The 10,781-nt window shown below is 45.7% G+C and overlaps 1 protein-coding gene across 1 annotated transcript in view; it reads left to right on the top strand.

The window, feature by feature from the left end:
* Positions 1–1,498: 1,498 nt before the first annotated feature.
* LOC117658126 (signal-regulatory protein beta-1-like) overlaps positions 1,499–10,781 on the top strand; it is a 28,785-nt gene continuing 19,502 nt past the window's right edge. The window contains exons 1-3 of the mRNA XM_087888870.1: positions 1,499–1,571; positions 2,663–3,013; positions 10,557–10,699. Coding sequence (XP_087744996.1) covers positions 1,499–1,571; positions 2,663–3,013; positions 10,557–10,699 — 567 coding nt within the window. The remainder of the gene's footprint in view (positions 1,572–2,662; positions 3,014–10,556; positions 10,700–10,781) is intronic.

Below are 10,781 nucleotides of genomic sequence, written 5' to 3'. Positions count from 1 at the left end.
TAGCTGATTCCGACAGCGAGGAGGCTGGTGTGGTGCTGCGCCAGCAGCCTGTGCAGCTGGCACTCGAGTCTGACAGTGAGGAGGCTGGAGAAGATGTGGTGCCAGAGGCGGGGATTCAGCCAGGGCCTCCAGAACCTCCAGAAGCTCCCTTAAGTTAAGAGGAAGAAGAGGAGGAGCCTCTTCTCGATGCACGGGCGCGCAGAGCTGCCAAAAGGCAGGAGTGGCTCCTCAGGAGGAGGTCTCCTCGAGAGTAAGGCTTGGAGCTAATTGGCCACTCCTTTAGCCTATTTAAGGAGGAACGCCGACTGAAGCAATTTGCAGGGAACAACTTCGTTCAAATACCTTCGTGTCTTGTCTTGCTTATCTTATCAGCTTCCTGCAAATTGCTTCTGGGCATTCTGCCAACCACAGTAAGCTTTCAGTTATTATTCTTTGAATTCTTGGTGGCTGTTAATGCAGTTAATTAAAAGCCGTTGTTTTAAAAAACTGGTTTATTTAGCAAACTAAAGTTTGAACAGACTTGGTGTGTGCTGAGTTCTTTGGGGTCCGTAGCTGGGGCAAAACAATACCAGTGATGGCTAACCATTTTGCCATTGCGTGCCAAAACCAGGGGGAGGGGTGGTGTCACACGCGCGCGTGCCCACACCCATAATTCTATGCACCCCGCCCCCTGCACATGCGCGCGTGGGCCCTCCACACTCCTCCTGCTTTTGGCACGTGATGGCACGGTGGGCACTGTACGCCCGTTTTTCACCCTCCCCAGGCTCCAGAGCCTTTCTAGGAGCCTGAGGAGGGCAAAAACAGCCTTCCCCACCCCTGGGAGGCCCTCTGGAGGCCGGAAATGGACTGTTTGCCGATTTCCGGTCCCAGTGGAAGTTGGCAAATGGGCCGTTTCCAGCCTCCGGAGGGCCTCCTGGGGTGGGGTGGGGTAGGCTGTTTTCTCCCTCCCCAAGCTCCTAGAAAGGCTCTGGAGCCTGGGGAGAGCAAAAAAATAGGCCTCCCTTACCCCTCCTTCCCCAGGCCCTCCAGAGGCAGGAAACAGTCCTGGCTCATAACTTCAGAGGTGGTTTACTAAGACACTGAGATTCCTCGCACAATTACTTCTCTCTCTCTCTCTCTCCCTCTCTCTCTCTCTCTCTCTCTCTCTCTCCCTCCCTCCCTCCCTCTCTCTTTCTCTCTGTCTGTCTGTCTGTCTGTCTGTCTGTCTGTCTGTCTTTCTGGAAAGTCTTTGAAAAACTCTGTTGGGGTTTAATCAGCCATTTATGGAGAATCTTTCCTTATTTTGCCACCGTATTCTTCCCCAAAATGTAACACAACCCAAAACGCATCCGATTTCGTGTCAAATCAGTTTCCTGTTCTGAGTTCCCTTTTGAGGAGAATCTGCAGCCAGACACTACGCAGAAGCAACTGATTGTGTGGGTGACAATCCAGTCCGGTTTATGCCACAATTGAGGAGACCCCGAGACTTGTTGTCATTTTAACGAAACCAGCTTCTCCAATGGCTTGTGGTGTCTTCCTTTTTGGTCTGTTTTTCATTGTTCTTTCCAGTCTGTCTTCAACAAGTAACGGAGGTGAGTGATCAAGCCGAAAGGTTTTAGGCAGAAGTAACTGAGAGAGTGAGCGAAAGAATAACAGCATAACAGTGTGGGAAGGGCCCCAGAGGTCTTCTAGTCCAACCCCCTGCTTGAAAGGAGAACTATACCATTCGAGACAAGTATCTGTCTAGTCTCTTCTTAAAAGCCTCCAATGATGGAGCACCCAAAACTTCTGGTGGCAAGTCATTCCACTGGTTAATTGTTCTCAGTGTCAGGAAATTTCTCCTTAGTTCTAGGTTGCTTCTCTCCTTGATTAGTTTCCTTTCATTGTTTCTCGTCTTGCCTTCAGGTGCTTTGGAAAAAATTGAATTTGACCCCCTCTTCTTTGTGGGACCCCCTCAAATATTGGAGCACTGCTATCTTGTCACCCCTCGTCCTTCTTTTCACTAGATTAGACATGCCCAATTCCTGCAACCGTTCTTCGTATGTTTTAGCCTCCAGCCCCTTTTAATCATCCTTCTTGCTTTTTCTTCCTGCTCTTCTTTTTTTTTTTTTTTTTTTAATTTGATTTATATGCCGCCCTTCTCCGAAGACTCAGGGCGGCTTACAATGTGCTCAGCAATAGCCTTCATCCTTTTGTATATTTATACAAAGTCAGCTTATTGCCCCCACAACTGGGTCCTCATTTCACCTACCTTAGAAAGGATGGAAGGCTGAGTCAACCTTGAGCCTTTGGCGAGATTCGAACCCTGCAGAATTGCAGGCAGCTGGTCTTAATCAGCTTAATAACAGGGTGCCTTAAGCCCCTGTACTACCAAGGCTCTTCCAGCCTCAATAACAGTAACTGTAAGATGTTGGACTCAATGTTTCTGCTAATTAGTCACGGCCTCTCCTAGGATGCTCCTTGGATTTGCTACTCATTTGGGTTTCCAATTCATTTAAAAATAAGAACCGCATGGACGGCTACTGCTGAGCTTGACGGGAGAGAGGTTGGGACTAAAGAGCTGAGCTCCTTCAAAAAATGCTCCATGCTCATTTCTCTTCTTGTTTCTCTTTTTCCTTCCTTTCTTACTTTTTTTCTCCCCGGCCCTAGGATTCTATGGTTTAACTGGGTTCCTCTTTCTCAGGTGTTAAAGCCCAGGATCTACGGCTCTCGCAACCCCAGAGGTCTGTTTCGGTCGTAATAGGGGAAGTTCTCCACCTGGAGTGCGAAGTGAGTAACAACCTCATACCTGGTGGTGTGAAATGGTTCTTGGGGGAAGGACGTCAGCGGAAGCTCATCTACACAGATGCCAAGACTGATGAAAAAGATGAAAGAATAACCAGGAATTCTCCAGGTTCCAACACGGATTTCTCCATCTCCATCCGCAACGTTACTCTGGAAGACGCGGGGACTTATTACTGTGTGAAGGAGAAGAAAGGGGCGCACGGAACTACAGATTGGCTTAAAGGACATGGGACTGAGGTGGTTGTAAAAGGTGAGTGTGAATAAGCTGTGTGTGAAGTTTGTTTACTTGCCTTCTGGATCTGGGGACCTGTGTGTTAGTGCCGTGCCTGGTTCCAGATTTGGACCTGATACATCCCAAGTCCCTTGAGGCCTCCAGTAATAGAATAACAGAGTTGGAAGGGACCTTGGAGGTCTTCTAGTCCAACCCCCTGCCCAAGCAGGAGGCCTTCCAATGATGGAGCAACCACAACTTCTAGAGGAGTTCTTCTGATTGATTGCTCTGACTGTCAGGAAATTTCTCCTTACTTCTAAGTTGCTTCTCTCCTTTAGAAGCTTTCATCCATTGCTTCTTGTCCTTACTTCACGTGCTTTGGAGAATAGCTAGACTCCCTCTTCTTTGTGGCAGCCCTTCAAATATTGGATGACAGCTCTCTATCGTGTCACCTCTAGTCCTTCTCTTCGTTAGGTCAAGCGATCATCGTATGTTTTAGCCTCCGGGCCCCTCATCGTCTTTGTGGCTCTTCTCTGGACTCTTTCAATTTGTTACAGAAGGCAAAATAACAGAATTGGGAGGGACCTTGGAGTTCCAACCCCCTGCTCAAGAGTAATTGAGCAGAGTAATAGCTGTCCAGTCTCTTCTTAATAGCCTCCAGTGATGGAGCATCCACAACTTCTGGAGGCAAGTTGTTCCACTGACTAATTGTCCTCACTGTCAGGAACTTTCTCCTTAGTTCTAGGTTGCTTCTCTCCTTGATTAGTTTCCATCCGTTGCTTCTTGTTGTGTGGCCCCCACCATCTTGGTACTCTTCTGCAGGTATCTCCAAGGGATGGTTGAACTCTTCAAGGACCATGTGTATACATGGAAACTTCTAAAGAGAAATCTTGGCAAGGCAATGTGGTTCTGCATTGGGTGGGTGATTCTGCCTACTATTAAATGTGCAGGGATTAGATCCAAGGTGAAATCCAGCAGGTTCTGGCAGGTTCTCAAGAACCGGTAGCGGAAATTTTGAGTAGTTCGGAGAACCGTCAAATAGCACCTCTGGCTGGCCCCAGAGTGGGGAGGGAATGGGGATTTTGCAATATCCTTTCCCCAGGAGTGGGGAGAGAATGGGGATTTTGCAATATCCTTCCCCCAGGAGTGTGGAGAGAATGGGGATTTTGCAATATCCTTCCCCCAGGAGTGAGGTGGGAATGGAGATTTTGCAGTATCCTGCTTCTTGTTGTGTGGCCCTGCCATTTTGGTGCTCTTCTGCAGGTATCTCCAAGGGATGGTTGTAACCAGGGGCAGGTTCCAAATCCCATCACTACCAGTTCGCTCATGGGGGCACATGCGTGTCCAGGCGGGTGGGCGGAGCCTCCCGCCGCTGCTAGCAGTTTGCCCGGTTTGGTGCGAACTGGTAGAAACCCACCACTGATTGTAACCCTTCAAGGACAATATGTAAACATGGAAACTTCTAAAGAGAAGTCTTCTCCACCTGGAGTGTGAAGTGTCTGACAACCTCACAGCTGGTCCCGTGAAATGGTTCTTGGGAGAAGGTTCTCAACAGGAACTCATCTAACAAGCCTTCCAGGCTGATGAAAGAATAACAAGACATTATCCAAATTCCAACACGGATTTCACTATCTCCACCCGTAAAGTTACTCTGGAAGAACCGGGGACTTATTACTGTGTGAAGGAGAAACGTGAGTTCTGGGGAAGTACGGATGGGCTTAAAGGACCAGGGACTCTGGTGGTTTTGGAAGGTCAGTGTGAATAAACGGTGGGAAAAAACGAAAGGAGGGGAACAAAAAAGAGGAAATAAAAATATAGAAGGCGCAGTTAAGAAAAAAAAAAAAACACATTGGAAGAAATCCAAGAAGCGTCATTCCTTTCAGGTCCACATCAGACCAAGCTGGATCTATGGTAGCTTCTGTAGAAGGAAATCTTTGTCGTTCAAGGTTGAACTGTGGAGTCTTCGGTGTTTCATTGACCAACTAGGAAACCTTATCAGTAGGAGTCCTACTGATGATGTTACATAGTTGGGTATTGAAACATCTGAAAACCAATAGCCAAGCTCAGAGACCACCATGTCTTTCTCCTCTTCCTCCTCCCCTTCTCCTCCTCCTTTTCCACCTCTTTTTCCCTACTTCCCTTCCTCCTCTACCTCCCTCTCCCGCTCCTCTTTCTCCTCCCCTTTCACCTCCTTCTTTTCCGCCTCCTCTTCCTCCTCCTCTTCTTCCTCCCTCTCCCTCCCCTCCCCTTCTTCTTCTCCTCCTCTTTTCCCCTCCTCCTTTCTCCTCCTCCTCCTCTTCCTCTTTCTCACCTTCCTTCTCCTCTTCCTCTCTCTCCCTCTCCCCCTCCCCATTCTTCCTCTTCCCCTCCCCTTTTACCTCCTCCTTCTTTCTCCCTTTCTCCTCCTCCTCCTCCTCCTCTTTCTCACCTTCCTCCTCCTCTTCCTCCCTCTCCATCTCCCCTCTCCTCCCCCTTCTTCTTCCCCTCCTCTTTTCCCCTCCTCCTTTCTCCTCCTCCTCCTCTTCCTCTTTCTCACCTTCCTCCTCCTCTTCCTCTCTCTCCGTCTCCCCTCCCCATCCCCTTCTTCTTCTTCCTCTTCCCCTCCCCTTTTATCTCTCCTTTCTCCTCCTCCTCTTCCTCCCTTTCCAACTCCCTCTCCTCCTCTCCCTCCCCTCCCCTTCTTCTTCTCCTCTTTTCCCCTCCTCCTTTCTTCTCCTCCTCCTCTTCCTCTTTCTCACCTTCCTCCTCCTCTTCCTCCCTCTCCATCTCCCCTCTCCTCCCCTTCTTCTTCCCCTCTTCTTTTCCCCTCCTCCTTTCTCCTTCTCCTCCTCTTCCTCTTTCTCACCTTCCTCCTCCTCTTCCTCCCTCTCCATCTCCCCTCCCCTCCCCTTCTTCTTCCCCTCCTCCTTTCTCTTCCTCTTCCTCCTCCTCTTCCTCTTTCTCACCTTCCTCCTCTTCCTCTCTCTCCGTCTCCCCTCCCCTTCCCCTTCTCCTTCTTCCTCTTCCCCTCCCCTTTTATCTCTCCTTTCTCCTCCTCCTCTTCCTCACCTTCCTCCTCCTCTTCCTCCCTTTCCAACTCTCCCTCCTCCTCTCCCTCCTGTCCCCTTCTTCTTCCTCCTCTCCTCTTTCCCCCCTCCTCCTCCTCCTCCTCCTCTTCCTCCTCCTCCACCACCACCACCATTTTGCAAACCCTGCTCCCTTCTATCCCTGATGATGTTACCTAGCTGGGTAATAAAACATCTGCAAGCCAATAGCCCCCAAGGACTCCATAAGATAGCTCCTTCTCATTCTCCTGCTGACCCGTCCTTCCCATGGGGTCCCCTCTTCTCCCCTTCCCTCACTCTCTTCTCTCCCAACTCTTCACTCAGCCACCCCAAGGCTGTAGCTTCTCGTATCAAATGATATCTTCCTTTATTAACAACCTCAAGAGTTTTTCCAGGGTCACAATTTCCCACACGAATAAGGGAACTTGACAAACATTTCGTGTCTCAAAACGGCAGCTGCTGGCTTCTTCTGCCTTTAATAAAAAAATTTTAAAAAATCAGGACTTTTCCAGCAGTAGAGGGCACTCAAAGCCTTCTGTAGAATCCTCTGTGCTTAGCGCTGGAAGCGTTGATAGACATCCCACTCACCCACTTCGCGGTCTGCTATGCCTCTGGGAGGAGGCTTCGGAGTATCTCTAGCAGGACTTCCAGATTCTGCAACAGCTTTGATCCCTAGGCCATCCGCCTGGTAAACTCACCAGATTCGTTTCTCTCGCCATGGACATGCATGCATCCGGACTAGACTGTGGTGTTTCTCCACATCATATAATATATGTGGGTACATGCAAAAAAATTGTATTAATTTCATTTCATTATTTATTTTATTTTATTATCTATTTTGTCATCTTTATGTTGTGCATATTACAGGTGGAGACCCTTTGACAGCTGTTTGCAACAAAATTTCATTTTAATGTATGCCGATTATTGTCTCTACTCTACTCTACTCTACTCTACTCTTCTCTACTCTACTCTACTCTACTCTACTCTACTCTACTCTACTCTACTCTACTCTACTCTACACTCTACTCTACTCTACTCTATTCCCTATTCTACTCTACTCCACTCCACTCCACCCCACCCCACCCCACCCCACCCCACTCCATCTATTCTATTCTATTCTATTCTATTCTATTCTATTCTATTCTATTCTATTCTATTCTATTCTATTCTCTACTTTATTCTCTACTCTACTCTATTCTCTACTCTACTCTACTCTACTCCCTATTCTACTCCACTCCACTCCACTCCACTCCACCTATTCTACTCTACTCTACTCTACTCTACTCTACTCTACTCTACTCTACTCTACTCTACTCTACTCTACTCTATTCCCTATTCTACTCTACTCCACTCCACTCCACCCCACCCCACCCCAACCCAACCCACCCCACTCCATCTATTCTATTCTATTCTATTCTATTCTATTCTATTCTATTCTATTCTATTCTATTCTATTCTATTCTCTACTCTACTCTATTCTCTACTCTACTCTACTCTACTCTACTCTACTCTACTCTACACTCTACTCTACTCTACTCCACTCCACTCCACTCCACTCCACTCCACTCCACTCCACTCCACTCCACTCCACTCCACTCCATCTATTCTATTCTATTCTATTCTATTCTATTCTATTCTATTCTATTCTATTCTATTCTATTCCCTACTTTACTCTACTCTATTCCCTACTCTACTCTATTCTACCCTACTCTCTACTCTACTCTACTCTACTCTACTCTACTCTACTCTTCTCTACTCTACTCTACTCTACTCTACTCTACTCTACTCTACTCTACACTCTACTCTACTCTACTCCACTCCACTCCACTCCACTCCACTCCACTCCACTCCACTCCACTCCACTCCACTCCATCTATTCTATTCTATTCTATTCTATTCTATTCTATTCTATTCATTCTATTCTATTCCCTACTTTACTCTATTCCCTACTCTACTCTATTCTACCCTACTCTCTACTCTACTCTACTCTACTCTACTCTACTCTACTCTACTCTACTCTACTCTATTCCCTATTCTACTCTACTCCACTCCACTCCACCCCACCCCAACCCAACCCAACCCACCCCACTCCATCTATTCTATTCTATTCTATTCTATTCTATTCTATTCTATTCTATTCTATTCTATTCTATTCTATTCTATTCTATTCTATTCTATTCTCTACTTTATTCTCTACTCTACTCTATTCTCTACTCTACTCTACTCTACTCCCTATTCTACTCCACTCCACTCCACTCCACCTATTCTACTCTACTCTACTCTACTCTACTCTACTCTACTCTACTCTACTCTACTCTATTCCCTATTCTACTCTACTCCACTCCACTCCACCCCACCCCAACCCAACCCAACCCACCCCACTCCATCTATTCTATTCTATTCTATTCTATTCTATTCTATTCTATTCTATTCTATTCTATTCTATTCTATTCTATTCTATTCTCTACTTTATTCTCTACTCTACTCTATTCTCTACTCTACTCTACTCTACTCTACACTCTACTCTACTCTACTCCACTCCACTCCACTCCACTCCACTCCACTCCACTCCACTCCACTCCACTCCATCTATTCTATTCTATTCTATTCTATTCTATTCTATTCCCTACTTTACTCTACTCTATTCCCTACTCTACTCTATTCTACCCTACTCTCTACTCTACTCTACTCTACTCTACTCTACTCTACTCTACTCTACTCTACTCTATTCCCTATTCTACTCTACTCCACTCCACTCCACCCCACCCCAACCCAACCCACCCCACTCCATCTATTCTATTCTATTCTATTCTATTCTATTCTATTCTATTCTATTCTATTCTATTCTATTCTATTCTATTCTATTCTATTCTATTCTATTCTATTCTATTCTATTCCCTACTTTACTCTACTCTATTCTCTACTCTACTCTACTCTACTCTACTCTACTCTACTCTATTCCCTATTCTACTCTACTCCACTCCACTCCACCCCACCCCACCCCACCCCACCCCACCCCACTCCATCTATTCTATTCTATTCTATTCTATTCTATTCTATTCTATTCTATTCTATTCTATTCTATTCTATTCTATTCTATTCTATTCTATTCTCTACTTTATTCTCTACTCTACTCTATTCTCTACTCTACTCTACTCTACTCCCTATTCTACTCCACTCCACTCCACTCCACTCCACCTATTCTACTCTACTCTACTCTACTCTACTCTACTCTACTCTACTCTACTCTACTCTATTCCCTATTCTACTCTACTCCACTCCACTCCACCCCACCCCACCCCAACCCAACCCACCCCACTCCATCTATTCTATTCTATTCTATTCTATTCTATTCTATTCTATTCTATTCTATTCTATTCTATTCTATTCTATTCTATTCTATTCTCTACTTTATTCTCTACTCTACTCTATTCTCTACTCTACTCTACTCTACTCCCTATTCTACTCCACTCCACTCCACTCCACCTATTCTACTCTACTCTACTCTACTCTACTCTACTCTACTCTACTCTATTCCCTATTCTACTCTACTCCACTCCACTCCACCCCACCCCACCCCAACCCAACCCACCCCACTCCATCTATTCTATTCTATTCTATTCTATTCTATTCTATTCTATTCTATTCTATTCTATTCTCTACTTTATTCTCTACTCTACTCTATTCTCTACTCTACTCTACTCTACTCTACTCTACTCTACTCTACACTCTACTCTACTCTACTCTACTCCACTCCACTCCACTCCACTCCACTCCACTCCATCTATTCTATTCTATTCTATTCTATTCTATTCTATTCTATTCTATTCTATTCTATTCTATTCTATTCCCTACTTTACTCTACTCTATTCCCTACTCTACTCTATTCTAACCTACTCTCTACTCTACTCTACTCTACTCTACTCTACTCTATTCCCTATTCTACTCTACTCCACTCCACTCCACCCCACCCCAACCCAACCCAACCCACCCCACTCCATCTATTCTATTCTATTCTATTCTATTCTATTCTATTCTATTCTATTCTATTCTATTCTATTCTATTCTATTCTATTCCCTACTTTACTCTACTCTATTCTCTACTCTACTCTACTCTACTCTACTCTATTCCCTATTCTACTCTACTCCACTCCACTCCACCCCACCCCACCCCACCCCACCCCACTCCATCTATTCTATTCTATTCTATTCTATTCTATTCTATTCTATTCTATTCTATTCTATTCTATTCTATTCTATTCTATTCTCTACTTTATTCTCTACTCTACTCTATTCTCTACTCTACTCTACTCTACTCTACTCCCTATTCTACTCCACTCCACTCCACTCCACTCCACCTATTCTACTCTACTCTACTCTACTCTACTCTACTCTACTCTACTCTACTCTACTCTACTCCCTTCCCTTCCCTTCCCTTCCCTTCCCTTCCCTTCCCTTCCATTCCATTCCATTCCCTTCCATTCCATTCTGGCTTATTACAAATAAATCAAAAGCAACCTCCTGTCTTTTCTCCACAGGTTTACGGGGACAATCCATCTATGGTCTCTATTTGGGGCTTTTCCTGAACAAAGTGGCAGCTGCTCTCTTGCTCTTCGGCCTTTTCCAAATAAAGCAACACAGATGCTGCCTTGCAAGATATTTGGCTAAACGTAGCCCCGTTTAAGGCGGGACTAGAACTCACAGGCTCCTGGTTTCTGGCCTGGTGCCTTAACCAGCAAACTGGCTCCCTTTATCGGTAAAGT

This window comes from Pantherophis guttatus, chromosome 3 (genome assembly GCF_059756535.1).
Source record: "Pantherophis guttatus breed Tessera chromosome 3, ASM5975653v1, whole genome shotgun sequence".
In the NCBI taxonomy this organism is placed as follows: Eukaryota; Metazoa; Chordata; class Lepidosauria; order Squamata; family Colubridae; genus Pantherophis; species Pantherophis guttatus.
This window is presented reverse-complemented; position numbering and strand designations above follow the sequence as displayed.